The sequence below is a fragment of the Theropithecus gelada genome, chromosome 3 (assembly GCF_003255815.1).
Source record: "Theropithecus gelada isolate Dixy chromosome 3, Tgel_1.0, whole genome shotgun sequence".
Taxonomy (NCBI): domain Eukaryota; kingdom Metazoa; phylum Chordata; class Mammalia; order Primates; family Cercopithecidae; genus Theropithecus; species Theropithecus gelada.
Genome location: NC_037670.1, coordinates 176,212,146 through 176,230,690, shown reverse-complemented (window position 1 = coordinate 176,230,690; position 18,545 = coordinate 176,212,146). Strand labels below are relative to the sequence as shown.

Here is an 18,545-nt window from a genome sequence, read left to right as displayed (position 1 = left end):
TATTTATCTTATCGTTAACTGTTGATTGTAGCCAAGCATCTTCATTTTGTATACCACCATGACACTGAATTTCATAGAAATGGTTTGAACTGATTACTTTTTCATGTGTTTGTCCGCAAATGCTAGTGAGATGCTTATTTATGACTTTGTTTACTTCTGGTAGGTCAAATTGATAGACTTCTGTTTAGCGCAGATGTTTTACAAACTTACATTTTGTTTCTGGTGGTATCGTACCACCAGAGGGAATTTATTGTGTTTGGCTTACATTTTTGCTACTTTGTCCCTTGAATCTAAAAAAAAACTTCCCAACTTTACAAGCTAGGTTGTTAATGAGGCAACACTTCATTTAGAAAACATTCGTTTGGCCTACAGTATGCCAGCATCTTTGTTCTTTGTAAAGAACTTAATATAGGTCTACTACCTCATGAGAATACGGCCTGAATAAGATTAACTGTCAGCAGTTCATCAACATTTTTTATTACAGCATGTCATTAGCATGACTCTGAGAAACTGTTATACTCTGTTCTTTTGTTGCAGATTGGACTACTAGAGTGAAGCAAATTGCCAAATTGTGGAGAAAAGCAAGCTCACAGGAAAGAGCACCATATGTGGTATTTTAAGAAACTCCTATCTTTTAAATATTTAAATACAATGCTTGAACCTTATTTGTATTAGGTTAATAAAAAAACAAATTTCCATTTCAGAAAATGCTTTTTAGTACCTGTACAACAAGCAACTTTATTTTTACAGTGATTTCCTAACTCCTTATGTCTTAATAGAGAGTGTGACATTTTTATAAGCAAGTTAACAGAACCAAAATGTTGAAGATTGAAAATCAGCTATTATAGGGGGCAGGATGAATTCATTTCACTTCAAAATTGTTTTATCTCTTCAGTTGAGGTACCGTTGGCAGTCTATCCATGAGTTCTATATATGTGGATTCAACCAACCATAGATAAATATTTTGGAAAAACGTCTATACTGAAGTTGTACAGACTCTTTTCCTTGTCATTGTTTTTTAAACAATATAGTATAACAACGATTTACGTAACATTTATATTGTGTTAAGTATTGCAAGTAATCTAAAGATGACTCAAAGTATACAGGAGGGGCCAGGCACAGTGGCCCACACCTGTAATTCCAGCACTTTGAGAGGCCAAGGTGGGCAGATGGCTTGAGCCCAGTAGTTTAAGACCCGCCTGGGCAACATAGCCAAGACTTCGTCTCTATAAAAAAATGAAAAAATTAGCTGGGTATGATGGCGCATGCCTGTGTAGTCTCAGCTACTTGAGAGATTTGAGGGGTTGAGGCTTCAGTGAGCCAAAATTGCGCCACTGCATTCCGGCCTAGGTGACAGAACAAGACCCTGCTATGTCAAAAAATAAAAAAGGAGAAAGTATACAGGAGGATATGTGTAGGTTATATGCAAATACTATGACATTTTCTATAAGGGGCTTGAGCATCTGTGGATTTTGGTATCTGCAGGGAATCCTGGAACCAATAGTCCATGGATACAGAGGGACAACTGTACTCAATTTGGAGAGTGGATTGGCATGCCTCAGTGTCTTCCACAGTCACCTCTTTTCTTGTTAGGTTTCATAGCGAATCTGTGCATCTTCAAAGAGAAATATTTAGACATCTTTAAAGAGTTTTTGACACATGATCTTTGCCATGAACTATTAGGTAATTTTATAAGATTCGCAGTTCATATGGTAAATTATTTTCTCCCAAAGAGCCAAATTAAGATTGTCAGCTGGAACCAAATCCTTGCTTTCATTTTAAAGCATATTAAATGTGTATTATTGTTGGAAAATATATATAGTTGTTTTCCAGCTTGTTCCCCAGTGCGCATATTTTCAGTTACAGTGATTATTTTGAATAGAGCATATATGTGTGTATATGCTCTATCACATATATATAGATGTATTGATATGCTCTGTTTTATCTTGACTTTAATTAGGTAATGACAGAATTTTTTAAATTTTTAAGTGATTTCATTAACGATACGTTTCAAATATCCAGATTTTTTTTTTTTTTTTTTAAAAACTGATTGGATATTTTCTTTTTTTCTAAAAAAAAAATTTTTTTTTTTTTGAGATGGAGCTTCACTGTTGTTGCCCAGGCTGGAGTGCAATGGTACGATCTCGGCTCACTGCAACCTCTGCCTTCCAGATTCAAGCGATTCTCCTGCCTCAGCCTCCCAAGAAGCTGGGATTACAGGCATGTGCCACTATGCCCGGCTGATTTTTTTTTTTTTTTTTTTTTTTGAGACAGAGTTTTGCTCTTGTTGCCCAGGCTGGAGTGCAACCATGCGATCTTGGCTCACCACAACCTCCGCCTCCCGGGTTCAAGTGATTCTCCTGCCTCAACCTCCCGAGTAGCTGTGATTACAGGCATGTGCCACCACACCTGGCTAATTTTGTATTTTTAGTAGAGACAGGGTGTCTCCATATTGTTCAGGCTGGTCTTGAACTCCTGACCTCAGACCTCAGGTGATCCGCCCGCCCCAGCCTACCAAAGTACTGAGATTACAGGTGTGATCCACTGCGCCCGGCCTAGTTTTGTATTTTTAGTGGAGGTGGGGGTTTCACCATGTTGGTCAGGCTGGTCTTGAACACCTGGCCTCAGGCGCTCCGCCTGCCTTGGCCTCCCAAAGTGCTGGGATTTAGAGCATGAGCCACCATGCCTGGCCCCAGCCCCTTCTTTCTGAATTGAAGGAGACGTGATTTCTAAGGATGTATTAAGAAAACTAGGAGCTAAAATATTAAATCACACCTGGGATCTTTAAGCTTAATTCAAATACATAGAGAGGATTATATCCTCAACTGATAGATACTGTGCACTGTAAAGAGAGAAGACGAGTTAGTGTCCAGATCCTTTTTTGGGAGGTGCCATAAGTCAGCATTTTACCTGACTTTTTTTTCTTTTATTTGAGAAAGTTCATGATAGTTTTATTTTATTCCTTAAAACGTTTAACATAATCTGGGGAATATTTTTTGTCTTCTTTTGTCAAAGCAAAAAGCCAGAGATAACAGAGCTGCTTTACGCATTAATAAAGTACAGATGTCAAATGATTCCATGAAAAGGCAGCAACAGCAAGATAGCATCGATCCCAGCTCTCGTATTGATTCGGAGCTTTTTAAAGATCCATTAAAGCAAAGAGAATCAGAACATGAACAGGAATGGAAATTTAGACAGGTATGGAATTTTTGGATAATCTACTTTTTGAAGTTGCATTTTTATGTTTTGAGAGGGAGGTCTTTGCATTATTATTTTAGAATATAGTTCTTAGACCATGAAAATTTGATTAAGGATAGACTTGTTTCTCTTTTCAGTAAAATATATTTAAATTGATTTGGGAAGTTTATTGAAATATTATAAACAATATACTGCCCTAGGCACAAATGGAACATGCCATGATGAGTAATTTCTCTTCTTCAGGAATTCATAATCTAATATGGGAGCAATCTGGTAGCTGCTGACATCAAACAAATTAACTTTCTGTTGCTTTTTCCCCCCATGATGGTAGTTTTCTTCCTTAACCTAAATGTGATTGCTTTTTCTTTCTATTTTAATAGCAAATGCGTCAGAAAAGTAAGCAGCAAGCTAAAATTGAAGCCACACAGAAACTTGAACAGGTGAAAAATGAGCAGCAGCAGCAGCAGCAACAGCAGTTTGGTTCTCAGCATCTTCTGGTGCAGTCTGGTTCAGATACACCAAGTAGTGGGATACAGAGTCCCTTGACACCTCAGCCTGGCAATGGAAATATGTCTCCTGCACAGTCATTCCATAAAGAACTGTTTACAAAACAGCCACCCAGTACCCCTACATCTACATCAGATGATGTGTTTGTAAAACCACAAGCTCCACCTCCTCCTCCAGCCCCATCCCGGATTCCCATTCAGGAGGGTCTTTCTCAGGCTCAGACTTCTCAGCCACCGTCACCACAAGTGTTTTCTCCTGGGTCCTCCAACTCACGACCACCATCTCCAATGGATCCGTATGCAAAAATGGTTGGTACCCCTCGACCACCTCCTGTGGGCCATAGTTTTTCCAGAAGAAATTCTGCTGCACCAGTGGAAAACTGTACACCTTTATCATCGGTATCTAGGCCCCTTCAAATGAATGAGACAACAGCAAATAGGCCATCCCCAGTCAGAGATTTATGTTCTTCCTCCATGACAAATAATGACCCCTATGCAAAACCTCCAGACACACCTAGGCCTGTGATGACAGATCAATTTCCCAAATCCTTGGGCCTCTCCCGGTCTCCTATAGTTTCAGAACAAACTGCAAAAGTCCCTGTAGCAGCTGGAACCAATGATCACTTTACTAAACCATCTCCTAGGGCAGATGTGTTTCAAAGACAACGGATACCTGACCCATATGCACGACCCTTGTTGGCACCTGCACCTCTTGATAGTGGTCCTGGACCTTTTAAGACTCCAATGCAACCTCCTCCATCCTCTCAGGATCCTTATGGATCAGTGTCACAGGCATCAAGGCGATTGTCTATTGACCCTTATGAAAGGCCTGCTTTGACACCAAGACCTATAGATAATTTTTCTCATAATCAGTCAAATGATCCATATAGTCAGCCTCCCCTAACCCCACATCCAACAATGAATGAATCTTTTGCCCATCCTTCAAGGGCTTTTTCCCAGCCTGGAACCATATCAAGGCCAACATCTCAGGACCCATACTCCCAGCCCCCAGGAACTCCACGACCTGTTGTAGATTCTTATTCCCAATCTTCAGGAACAGCTAGGTCTAATACAGACCCTTACTCTCAACCTCCTGGAACTCCCCGGCCTGCTACTGTTGACCCATATAGTCAGCAGCCCCCAACCCCAAGACCATCTACACAGACTGACTTGTTTGTTACATCTGTAACTAATCAGAGGCATTCTGATCCGTATGCTCATCCTCCCGGAACACCAAGACCTGGAATATCTGTCCCTTACTCTCAGCCACCAGCAACACCAAGGCCAAGGATTTCAGAGGGTTTTACTAGGTCCTCAATGACAAGACCAGTCCTCATACCAAATCAGGATCCTTTCCTGCAAGCAGCACAAAACCGAGGACCAGCTTTACCTGGCCCGTTGGTAAGGCCACCCGATACATGTTCCCAGACACCTAGGCCCCCTGGACCTGGCCTTTCAGACACATTTAGCCGTGTTTCCCCATCTGCTGCCCGTGATCCCTATGATCAGCCTCCGGTGACTCCAAGATCTCAGTCGGACTCTTTTGGAACCAGTCAAGCTGCCCATGATGTTGCTGATCAGCCAAGGCCTGGGTCAGAGGGGAGCTTCTGTGCATCTTCAAACTCTCCAATGCACTCCCAAGGCCAGCAGTTCTCTGGTGTCTCCCAGCTTCCTGGACCTGTGCCAACTTCAGGAGTAACTGATACACAGAATACTGTGAATATGGCCCAAGCAGACACAGAAAAATTGAGACAGGTAAACACATTGTATGTTCTCAGTTTTAAGTGTATTATTTGAGGAAGCTGTTCATTTCATCAAACTGAGTAATTTCTACACAGTGGTTAATTTCTTATTTTTTTAATTCTGTAGAGTTTGTCATACTGCAAAAAAGAAAAATGAAATTGATGAAATTAACACCAGTTTAATTTATTCTGTATCTGATTTCAGTCTTCATGAATTCACATCGGATCCTTAAATATTGGAGCTTTGTTTTCTGATAGTTGTCTGGCAAGTAAAAGTACCCAAATCATCAAATTACTTTTCCTAATATATTGAAGAGTTAAATGTAACTGGTGTTTCATCAGACTTTGAAATATTACAGTAGCCACATAATGAAAGTATCAGGATTTAAAAAGCCACTAACCTGCCAGGCACAGTGGCACATGCCTGTAATCCCAGCTACTTGAGAGGCTGAGACAGGAGGATTGCTTGAGCCCAGGAATTTGAGGCCAGCCTGGGCTATCTAAAAATAAAAAGCCAATAACCCTTAAAAAGCCATTAATTACCACAAATTCCAGTGATTTTTGTTTCTTCCCATTTAGCGGCAGAAGTTGCGTGAAATTATTCTTCAGCAGCAACAGCAGAAGAAGATTGCAGGTCGGCAGGAGAAGGGGTCACAGGACTCACCCGCAGTGCCTCATCCAGGGCCTCTTCAACACTGGCAACCAGAGAATATTAACCAGGCTTTCGCCAGACCCCCACCTCCTTATCCTGGGAACATTAGGTCTCCTGTTGCCCCTCCTTTAGGACCTAGATATGCTGTTTTCCCAAAAGATCAGCGTGGACCCTATCCTCCTGATGTTGCTAGTATGGGGATGAGACCTCATGGATTTAGGTAATGCTTTTAATTTCCTGCCAAATTTAAATTGCTATTAGAAGAGGGAAACAGAGCCAAGTGTGGTGGCTTGTGCCTGTAATCCTAGCTATTGGCTGAGGCAGGAGGATTGCTTGAATCTAGGAGTTTGAGACCAGCCTGGGCAATATAGTGAGACCCCCCCCCCACCTCTTCAACTAATTTAAAAATTAAAAAAAATAAATATACAAGTGAAGTTAGTATTAATCGGGAAGCTATTACTGCTTTCTATTTCTTTCTCCCCTCTGATATATATATAATCAGTTATTTTCTGCTAATGAGAGGTCATAGACATTTTTTCCCCCCTAAGAACTCTAGAGACTCTGAAAACGTTACCTTTGTTTTTAAGTATTAACTGTATTAGCACTACCTTGCACCCTTAATGATGTAGTTTATCATACGACATCCTCAAAATGTAGCTATTCTGTGTAGGCAAAGCCTCCTACGATTTGATGAGACTTGTCCTCTCTCCAAATTTCTACCTTTTAAGTTTACATTCTAGATTAATTTTAGGCTGGGTGCAGTGGCTCATGCCTGTAATCCCAGTACTTTGGGAGGCCAAGGAGGGCGGATCACTTGAGGTGGAGTTCGAGACCAATCTGGCCAACATGGTAAAACCCTGTCTCTAGTAAAAATCAAAAATGTGCCGCGCCTGTGTTCCCAGCTATTCGGGAGGCTGAGACAAAAGGATTGCTTGAACCCAGGAGGTGGAGGTTGCAGTGAGCCGAGGTAATGCCACTGCACTCCAGGCTGGGAGACAGAACAAGACTCTGTCTCAATTAAAATAATAATAATAATAAATTTTAGAGATTTCTAAACTGAAAGGACTTTCCCTTTGGGAACTTTCCATGGTGAGATAGGGTTGTAAGTTAGTGGCGATGAATCATAAGAATGTTTCCTTTTTCAAAGTGGCTAAAGTCAAAGCCAAACCTATGCCCTAGTTATAATAAGGAAATAGTTCTTTAAGATATGCTTTTTAGTTTTATGTCTTTTAGTCTTATATCTACCTCCATGTTATATTCTTTTAGTTTCCTTTTCTTCCACCTTAGTTGTAATTTTTGCCTCTTGCTACATTTTATATTCTGTGTAAGTTGCCTGTAATCTTATTCTTAATTTCCCTTTTTTCTTCCACCTTATTATAATTTATGCCTCTTGCTATGCTTTATATTCTATGTAAGTTGCCTGTAATCCTATCTAGAAGGAAGTACAATATAAAATAGCCCAACAATTTATTCATTTACTTAATCTCTATAGATGAGGCCTACTCGTCTTTTTCTCTGACTATAAATTTAGTCTATTCCATCGTCAAACCTCTGCCTTTGTAGTCTCACGTACTGAGGCCTGTAAGTCCCTCAATAGGTATGAAGACCTATCTTAACTCAAACATCCTCCCCAAATCAGCTTCCTCCATTGAACCTCCCTAAATATAGATAAAAAAAACTCTTCCTGAAAAACTCGAGTAGTATTGTTCTTACCTCTAAACAATTGATTTCATCTGCTTGGTGGTTGTTCCTTTGTCTTCATTTTTGTTATCTGTTAAATCTTAAGCCTTTAGAGCTCAGATATGGTGTTCGTTATAGGATACTTAGCAAAATCTTACTTGCATATTAGTATCTGTAAATACTTTTTAATGGCGATAGCTTTGCTTTTGTAAGTCATTGTATTTGGCAACATTAATTTTGTATCTACAATTTAATTGAAAACTTCCCCTTTTTTTCAACTTAACTCTAAATTTAACATAGTACCTTTTGCTTTTTTTATTTTTTATTTTTTTAAGATTTGGATTTCCAGGAGGTAGTCATGGTACCATGCCGAGTCAAGAGCGCTTCCTTGTGCCTCCTCAACAAATACAGGGATCTGGAGTTTCTCCACAACTAAGAAGATCAATATCTGTAGATATGCCTAGGCCTTTAAATAACTCACAAATGAATAATCCAGTTGGACTTCCTCAGCATTTTTCACCACAGAGCCTGCCAGTTCAGCAGCACAACATACTGGGCCAAGCATATATTGAACTGAGACATAGGGCTCCTGACGGAAGGCAACGGCTGCCTTTCAGTGCTCCACCTGGCAGCGTTGTAGAGGCGTCTTCTAATCTGAGACATGGAAACTTCATTCCCCGGCCAGACTTTCCGGGCCCTAGACACACAGAGCCCATGAGACGACCTCCCCACGGTCTACCTAATCAGCTACCTGTGCACCCAGATTTGGAACAAGTGCCACCATCTCAACAAGAGCAAGGTCATTCTGTCCATTCATCTTCTGTGGTCATGAGGACTCTGAATCATCCACTAGGTGGTGAATTTTCAGAAGCTCCTTTGTCAACATCTGTACCATCTGAAACAACGTCTGATAATTTACAGATAACCACCCAACCTTCTGATGGTCTAGAAGAAAAACTCGATTCTGATGACCCTTCTGTGAAAGAACTGGATGTTAAAGACCTTGAGGGGGTTGAAGTCAAAGACTTAGATGATGAAGATCTTGAAAACTTAAATTTAGATACAGAGGATGGCAAGGTAGTTGAATTGGATACTTTAGATAATTTGGAAACTAATGATCCCAACCTGGATGACCTCTTAAGGTCAGGAGAGTTTGATATCATTGCGTATACAGATCCAGAACTTGACCTGGGAGATAAGAAAAGCATGTTTAATGAGGAGCTAGATCTTCCAATTGATGATAAGTTAGATAATCAGTGTGCATCTGTTGAACCCAAAAAAAAGGAACAAGAAGACAAAACTCTGGTTCTCTCTGATAAACATTCACCACAGAAAAAATCCACTGTTACCAATGAGGTAAAAATGGAAGTATTGTCTCCAAATTCTAAGGTGGAATCCAAATGTGAAACTGAAAAAAGTGATGAGAATAAAGATAATGTTGACCCTCCCTGCTCACAGGCTTCTGCTCACTCAGACCTAAATGATGGAGAAAAGACTTCTTTGCATCCTTGTGATCCAGATCTATTTGAGAAAAGAACAAATCGAGAAACTGCTGACTCCAGTGCAAATGTCATTCAAGGATCCACTCAACTACCTGCTCAAGATGTAATAAACTCTTGTGGCATAACTGGATCAACTCCAGTTCTCTCAAGTTTACTTGCTAATGAAAAATCTGATAATTCAGACATTAGGCCATTGGGGTCTCCACCACCAACTCTGCCGGCCTCACCATCTAATCATGTGTCAAGTTTGCCTCCTTTAATAGCACCGCCTGGCCATGTTTTGGATAATACCGTGAATTCTAATGTAACAGTAGTCTCTAGGGTAAACCATGTTTTTTCTCAGGGTGTGCAGGTAAATCCAGGATTCATTCCAGGTCAGTCAACAGTTAACCACAATTTGGGGACAGGAAAACCTACAACTCAAACTGGGTCTCTCACAAGTCAGTCTGGTACCAGTAGCGTGTCTGGACCCCAACAACTAATGATTCCTCAAACATTAGCACAGCAGAATAGAGAGAGGCCCCTTCTTCTAGAAGAACAGCCGCTGCTTCTACAGGATCTTTTGGATCAAGAAAGGCAAGAACAGCAGCAGCAAAGACAGATGCAAGCCATGATTCGTCAGCGATCAGAACCATTCTTCCCTAATATTGGTAGGAATTTTCTTGAGTCTCAGCATATGTTACTGTGGGTATTAGAGTGGCATGCGATATGCTTAGAAGATTTTATTATTAGAATTACAGTTGGAACAGAGCACTGAGTTTTTCTATTCCTCCTTGAGGGTTTTTGTTTTGTTTTGAGATGGAGTCTCACTGTGTCACCCAAGATGGAGTGCAGTGGGGTGATCTCAGCTCACTGCAACCTCCACCTTCTGGGTTCAAGTGATTCTCCTGCCTCAGCCTCCCAAGTAGCTGGGACTACAGACACGCGCCACCATGCCTGGCTAATTTTTGTATTTTTAGTAGAGGTGCGGGGTTTTACCACGTTGGCCAGGCTGGTCTCGAACTCTTGACCTCAGGTGAGCTGCCCGTCTTGGCATCCCAAAGTGCTGGGATTACAGGTATGAGCTACCATGCCTGGCCCTCCTTGAGCTTTAAAATGAAAGCAGTTGGCTGAGCACAGTGTGGCTCATGCCTGTAATCCTAGCACTTTGGGAGGCCAAAGCAGGTAGATTGCCTCATCTCAGGAGTTCCAGACCAGCCTGGGCAACATGGGACATGGATGAAGCTGGAAACCATCATTCTCAGCAAAATAACACAGGAACAAAAAACCATACACTGCATGTTCTCACTTGTAAGTGGGAATTGAACAGTGAGAACATATGGACACAGGGAGGGGAACATCACACATTGGGGCCTGTCGGGGGTGGAGGGCTATTGGATGGATAGCATGAGGAGAAATACCTAATGTAGATGACGGGTTGATGGGTGCAGCAAACCACCATGGCACGTGTATACCTGTATAACAAACCACATTCTGCACAAGTATCACAGAACTTAAAAGTATAATAATTTTTTTAAAAACCCAAAAAATTAGCTGCGAATAGCAGTGCTCGCCTGTAGTCCCACCTATTCGGGAGGCATAGGCAGGAGAATGGCGTGAACCTGGGAGGTGGAAGTTGCAGTGAGGCAAGATGGCACCATTGCACTCCAGCCTGGGCGACAGAGCAAGACTGTCTCAAAAAAAAAAAAAGAAAGCAATGAAGAGTTTTAGATTCTTTCCAGGTAAATTAAGAGATTCAAAACTGGGTTACAAACTTCCCTCAATTCTATTATTTATGGAATTGTTTAATAGAAACTAGTTGTCTCCTTAGATCCTACATTCCAACCATTGTTGCCATATGTTTTCAGTCATGGAGGGATGAATTTAAGAAAATTATGATAGAAATAAAGCTTTTTGGCCAGGCGCAGTCGCTCAAGCCCGTAATCCCAGCACTTTGGGAGGCCGAGACGGGCAAATCACGAGGTCAGGAGATCGAGACCATCCTGGCTAACACGGTTAAACCCCGTCTCTACTAAAAAAAATACAAAAAACTAGCCGGGCGAGGTGGCGGGTGCCTGTAGTCCCAGCTACTCGGGAGGCTGAGGCAAGAGAATGGCGTGAACCCGGGAGGCACAGCTTGCAGTGAGCCGAGATCGCTGCCACAGCGCTCAAGCCTGGGTGACTGAGTGAGACTCCGTCTCAAAAAAAAAAAGAGAAAGCTTTATACTGTCCTTTTGTGTATGACAAATGCTTGGCAATTTTTTGCTATATAAACCTCTTTAACTTGTTTCTAATGGTTTACTGATTCTAAAAACAACAGAAGCAATGCAGTCAAAATGCCTCAGTGCCTCTAAGAATAAGAATTAGCAATCAAAGGGCACATGTCTAAGCAACGTGTCTTGTTCTAAATAATAAAATTGATGTTCCATTTTATATATCCCCAATTTCATCATTTTGCTCCTTTTTTTTTCATTTAGATGCAAATAGGTTTTTTCTTAGTAGCTTCTTACTGTGAGGGTATACCCTTAAGAAATTGGTACATTTTTCTTTTAAGAGTGATAACTAATTTAGTAGAATTCCTTAGTATTGCAAATTCTTATTTGTGATGTTATATTTACTGAAGAAGCCATTCTGATTAGCATTGCAAAAGTTTGGATGAAAGGGAATTAATTGCATTGCTTTAGATGGTTGCTTATAATCTCCCTTAAATTTGACTTTTTGTTTTAATTCCTGCAGGACTAAGGTATTAAAGCATGATTCAACTAAGAACTACTGAGATGTGATTAAACCGAGGATAAGGTTGCCATCTCAGAAATCTGTAATGATTATTAAATAGTAAAAGTTTAAGAGCCTGCAAATTACATAATGCTTGTGATATTTGAATTAGCTTGAACCAATTACTATGAAATAAGTAACTTTATATTTCTTTTCTAGATTTTGATGCAATTACAGATCCGATAATGAAAGCCAAAATGGTGGCCCTTAAAGGCATAAATAAAGTGATGGCACAAAACAATCTGGGCATGCCACCAATGGTGATGAGCAGGTAGGTGGACGGGGAGGGGCTGATGGTTTTTACTGGACATCTAGACACGTTCATGAAATCATTACTAGTTTAAAAAAACACAAACAGAAAATTGAAAGCCCTTGTTCTAGGAATGAACAATACTATTTAAGTTGTCATGGTATCAGCTCGATATGATCAGATATAAAATACTATGCCAATGTAAGAAATTAGTGTAAGAACCAGTGTAAGAGCATTAGTCTAAAGGATGGTAAACGTAAAACATCTTAAAAAGATTTGGAAGATTGGATTTCCTGATTCCTCAAGGTATTTAAGTTTGCGCTCTTTTAAATACTTTTACAATTGTTCATGTTAATTAAGATTTTTTTCAGTTAAGACACTGAGTGATTAAGGCAACTATAAATTCAGCTCTAAAATAAAAGGTTCCCAAACTGGTTTTGAATCAGAAAAATAAAGTTACAAGGAATAGATAAGAGGACAGTTGGAAGTTAAGAGTTACAGATTTTTGTCTTGTGTCTTAGGAGGAAAATAGAAATTATACCTTAAATAAGACAATAGGATTTATTTCAATATCTGAATTTTTGAAATTATGCCCTCTAAGGGTTATTAACCACAGGGCACTGTTTCTTAAATTTTGATCATGGAACACCATGAGAATTATGTGGTAATTTTTTTTAAAATGCAGATTATTTTGCTCTACTGCAGACATACTAAATAAGAATATCTGGAGATGGTTGCCTGTGTGTCTGTATTTTTAACAATCTTCATGAATGAGGCTTATATGTATTACTAATGAGAACCTCTGTCAATAAAGTAAGCATAAAGCCTCAATTTAGTCTAATTATCTTGTTGAAAACTTTTATATAAAAAGAAATGTGGATGATTATAGAATTGAATATAAAATTTGCATGAATTTAAGATGTATATACTTCAAAGAAATTTGAATTCTTAACGGTATAGTTCTGTTCAGTTGTTGAGATACTTTGGACATGGTTAAGAAGCATTTTGGAGATCAAAGTAGTGATAGTGGTTTCCAATGATTTTCATTATTGAGCAATACTTATTAACACTATTTGTCTATCATAGAGGTTCCTAACTGTTTTATGTCTTGAATCTTTTTGGATTCCAGTAAAGCCTTTGAAATTCTCAGAATGTTTTATATGCAGAAAATTAAAAACATAGTATTACAAAGGAGATGATTATACTTGAAATATAGTTATTAAAATATGATTAAATTTATAGTATATATGCTCCTTAATTAACAAATTAGCAATAAGCCATAATTTAAAAGTAATGGTGAATATAACTAATCTGTTAGGTGCCTGCAACACTTGATAGGAAAATAATCTGTCTTCTATTGGTGATAGCCGTGGTACTGCTAATAATATTGTAGTTTCTACGTTTATTCAAAACAGAAGGAAATGCTGAGTTTTATTTAGCACTTAGGTTTTTTTTGCTTTTGTTTTTGTTTTTGAGATGGAGTTTTGCTCTTTTTGCCCAGGATAGAGTGCAGTGGCATGATCTTGGCTCACTGCAGCCTTCACCTCTGGGTTTCAAGTGATTCTCCTGCATCAGCCTCTGGAGTAGCTGGGATTACAGGCGCGTGCCACCATGCCCAGCTAATTTTTGTATTTTTAGTAGAGACGGGGTTTCACCATGTTGGTCAGGCTGGTCTTGAACTCCTGACCTCAGGTGATCCACCTGCCTCGGCCTCCCAAAGTGCTGGGATTACAGGCAGGAGCCACCGCGCCTGACCAGCACTTAGTTTTAAATATGGACCTCAGAATTTGAGACCTTCCAGCATCTGATGCTCTTTCAGCATCGTGTGTCCTCCAGTTAGATACATTAGTCATGCATCAGGTGGATGGCTTTCCATTCTGCTGACTGCTTTGTAGAAATGGAAGTGATAGTTCCTCCTCAGAGTAGTGTGGTACGTGGAGTTAGCATGATAGACCATGTGTGGCATTTGGATTAGATCATTTAGACCAGACCTGGAGCAGAGGGTAGGGTGATAGATGAATGAAAAACCTGAGTAAAAAAACTAAAAACATACTCTATATCCTAATAGTACTTAAATAGTAATATACAGCATTTGGAATACATTTTGAAAATTGTATGTGTATCTTGATATATTAAAGCTTTTGATAATGCCAGGGGAAATATTTTCATGTCAGCAGTAATGCTTCTGTGAAGTTTTTATAGTTTTAATTAGAATGAGTAACATTTCTCTAAATAGGTTTAACCATGCAGACTCATCTTGGCCAGTGGTCAGTTTTTGATATGCTCTAAAATTAGATATAGAAATGTATGAAAATTCTTAAATTGGGAAATATCTTTTGTTTTAGAATATAAAATAGCTAAGCTGCCAATTAGTTTTTAATAAAGATTGGAATGAGAAAACATTTTCTTAGAGTTTATGTTATAAAACTAAATCAATTTATTTTTATTCTGAAGGCTAGAATTCATTTTATAGTAGAGTGAGGCACATAATAGAGAGTAACACCTCTAGAGTCAGCTTAGCTAGCTTCTTCTTGCAGTCCTACTAGTCCTTGTGGGGAAGGTTACGGAATATGTCTGAATCTTACTTTCATCATAAGTAACATGAGGGTGCTCAGAGCACACACCTCATAGAGTTACAGTGAGGATCACATCTGCTCAGTACATGAAAGGTAGGGCTTTAGTGTTTTGATGAAGAAGAAATTGCTACTACTCTTCTCTGGAAGAGAAAACTGTTAAGCACCTAATATAGTTTTTAATAAAAAATAATTTCTAAACACTCATAATTTGATACTTGTGTCCCCTGTTTTGACAGGTTCCCTTTTATGGGCCAGGCGGTAACTGGAACTCAGAATAGTGAAGGACAGAACCTTGGACCACAAGCCATTCCTCAGGTAACATTGCCTATAATGAGTCACTCTAGAATGCACACTTTTCTGTTTTCTAGCAAACTCATGCTTTATAGTAAGGCCCCTGCTAGAGAGTAGTATTAGGTTTGTGCAAAAGTAATTGCGGTTTTCGCCATACGCTATTTGCCAATGGCAAAAACCGCAGTTACTTTTGCACCAACCTAAATAGTAGCCTGAGAAGACTGCCAAGACATATTATCAGCACAGCCAAAAATAACCAAAAAGACATTTTATTGCTTTTTAAACAAAAGACAAATTAAGGTTAAAAAAATTGGCTGTGATTTCTGAAAAGGATTTATATACCTAAGGGTAAAAAGTCACTTGATGGGAAAACCAAGTGCTCAGGACTCTTGGTTTTACTTTTATTTACTTATTTTTAACTCCAGAAGGACATTTTCATGTCCTGCATTTTAGAATTAAACCCATTATATTTAAAATGTAAAACTTCTGTAAATACTGGAAAACGGCTGGGCCCAGTGGCTTACGCGAATTATGAGGTCAACAGTTTGAGACCAGCCTGACCAATATAGTGAAACCCTGTCTCTACTAAAAATACAAAAATTAGCCAGGCGTGGTGGTGCGCACCTATAGTCCCAGCTACTTGGGAGGCTGAGGCAGGAGAATCGCTTGAACTGGGGAGGCAGAGATTGCAGTGAGCCGAGATTGCGCCACTGCACTCCAGCTTGGGTGACAGAGTGAGACTTCGTCTCAAAAACAACAACAACAACAAAAAACTAGAAAACAATATGCTATATTTGTTTTTTCCCGTTTGTCTTTCCATCCTTGTTGAAAGATATGCTATATTCTTAAGCAGTATCTGGGGAAGTAAAACTCATGTAGTATTTTCGTCAATGATTTTTTTTTAAAAAAAAGGGAGCTACCTACTATAGTATATGTCCTGTTTTTTTCCTTGCCCTGCCAATTATGCTTTAGATTTATTATGCTGATAATTATATTATTCTCATTATTAAAAGAGGAAACAGAAACCATTTGATATAATGGGAAAAGCATAGCCTTTATAGCTGAGTTTTTTAAAGAAATTCTCGTTCCACTCTGAATTTACTGTGCAACTTTGGGTAAATTCTTTAGCCTCTTGTTTTTTAATCTGTCAAATGTTAAACCAACTGCTTTGCAGTATTGTGAAGATTGCACACAATACATTCTGGCTGCTAGTATAGTTTATAATTATTACCTTGTATACAGCTCATGTTAAGGAGAACTTGTGACAACTGGATAAACAGTTTTCAACATTAATTTGTCAGGTAATTATCAGGGACTTGTGAGATTAATAACTGCTTGTTCAGTCACCAGGAAGAAATAAGACTTTTAACTCAAAAATAAAACTAATTAAATACTTTTTAATTTTTTAATTGTTTTATATTTTAGGGACAGGATCTTGCTGTGTTGCCCAGGCTGGCCTCAAACAGCTGGGCTCAAGCGATCCTACTACCTCAGCCTCCCAAGTAGCTGGGACTACAGGCGTGTGTAGAAAATAAGACTGATATTTTTATTAACAGATTTTTCTTTTATATTTGTGCATGTTAGAGACATTAGTTTTTTTATAAATAACCATGCTGTGGAGTGGCATTTAGTCAATCTGGAACTTGTGTTCGATTGAAGAAGAAACCAGGTAAACTTCATCAAAAAGTGAGATTTTTTATGTGGATCTCTAGCTTAGTGTTAGCAGTAATTGATTTGCCCTGTATTATGTTTCTGATGAATAATCCTTTACCTCAAGTATAATTGTTTTCAGCCCAAATCTAGACAATATAATAGTTCAGAGATAGTAGTAAGAATTCAGAATTAGGTTGCCACCACTAAATTCATTCTACTTTTTATAAAAATCAAAACTTTAAAAGATATCTTAGGAAATTAAAGGGTTTTTTCTTCCATTTCTTTTTCTTTCTTTTAAAGTTTTTTTCCCCCCTTTAACTGAAATGTGGAATAAACATATTTGTAAATTTTACTTATTTTAGGATGGCAGTATAACACATCAGATTTCTAGGCCTAATCCTCCAAATTTTGGTCCAGGCTTTGTCAGTAAGTATAAATCTAATAAGTTAATGTTTTCTGGGGATTGCTTGTCTGCACTCTATGTGTGCTGTTCTAAACCTGAAGTGAGTGTAGGTACACCAGTTCAAGCCCAGGTGCCCTCCTGTCTTATTAAACATCACTGCCCTATTAGGCAACTCTTCTTCAAGGCGTGTGTTTTCATTGCTTTTTTCACTGTGCATGAAGAATTATAGTTACAGGAAAGTATTTTAATACAGAAAAACCATCTTCCCCATTCTCTTCAATATTGTTGTTGCTGTTTTTGTATATAGATTGGGCACTTTACAATCTGTAGAATTAAATCACGTTTTGCTCTAAGAACTGTCTTCCTAAGTGACAAGGACACTAAATGGGAAAAACAAAGGGATTATACTTAGCAGTAAGTTGGGTTAGCAGCATGGTGTAAAGGTCAGGTATGCAAGGTGCCCCTGAATCCTTTCTAGTTATTTGCAGGGGTCCCAAGGTGGTTCAGGATAGTGTTTAAAGTTCTCCCCAAACTGAACCTTTCTGAAATCTTCAGACTGTTTAGCTAACTTTTTTTTCACCATTATTTTTCATTTTGCTCACCTCTGCTCTCCTGGTTCCAGAAACCAGAAAGGCTTTCCTTGCGGTAGGTCTCATTCTACCAGAAGCAGAACTTCTGAAATCTTGTGAAAAAGCCTGTTCTTAAAAAATGCCCTTCAAATTTAGTAGACTAGATTTCAAGTTCATACATGTACTGGAACTTCTGGGTTTAGGAACAAACCCAAAGTCTGACCTTTTGCAATTCCCCCTACATTAATTGTTATTATAATTTGAATACGTATTTGCATTAAAAACAAGTAAACAACTATACCAACTGGCTTTTTCTGGCTTTATTGTGCCCATTGGCTTTGGTTGGATTCTTAATGTATGACAATATTCTGTTATCATTGATGTTATTTTCAGCGAATGTCCTTCTTAGAAATGTATTCATTCATTTCTTTGTCTTGTAGTGAGTCAAAAAGGTATATTCAGAATTTCACTACATACGATGACTTTTTTTTCCCCCCCTTGGACTTGGTGTCAATGAAGTAAAGTGCCCTTAAAGAATAAAGAAGAGAATATTGGTACAAAATGAAGAGATACAACCATTTGGGGAGAATTAATGGCAGTTGTAAAAGTAGAAAATATTTTGCTTGGTTAACTCTTCCCTCCCCTTATTTTAAAAAATATAAACTACAAAATAATAATTACCAATGTTTTCAACTTATGGATTTCCTTTATAAGTCATGGACTTTAAATTATTCCCTTTTAAAACATTCTGGGTTCCCTTTCTCTCCAT

The 18,545-nt window shown here is 38.7% G+C and overlaps 1 protein-coding gene across 1 annotated transcript in view; it reads left to right on the top strand.

Moving 5' to 3' along the window:
* Positions 1–18,545, top strand: part of KMT2C (lysine methyltransferase 2C) — a 199,030-nt gene that overhangs the window by 147,148 nt on the left and 33,337 nt on the right. Inside the window, exons 32-39 of the mRNA XM_025378764.1 lie at positions 538–611; positions 3,016–3,198; positions 3,579–5,459; positions 6,026–6,318; positions 8,114–9,930; positions 12,194–12,305; positions 15,097–15,175; positions 17,167–17,230. Coding sequence (XP_025234549.1) covers positions 538–611; positions 3,016–3,198; positions 3,579–5,459; positions 6,026–6,318; positions 8,114–9,930; positions 12,194–12,305; positions 15,097–15,175; positions 17,167–17,230 — 4,503 coding nt within the window. The remainder of the gene's footprint in view (positions 1–537; positions 612–3,015; positions 3,199–3,578; positions 5,460–6,025; positions 6,319–8,113; positions 9,931–12,193; positions 12,306–15,096; positions 15,176–17,166; positions 17,231–18,545) is intronic.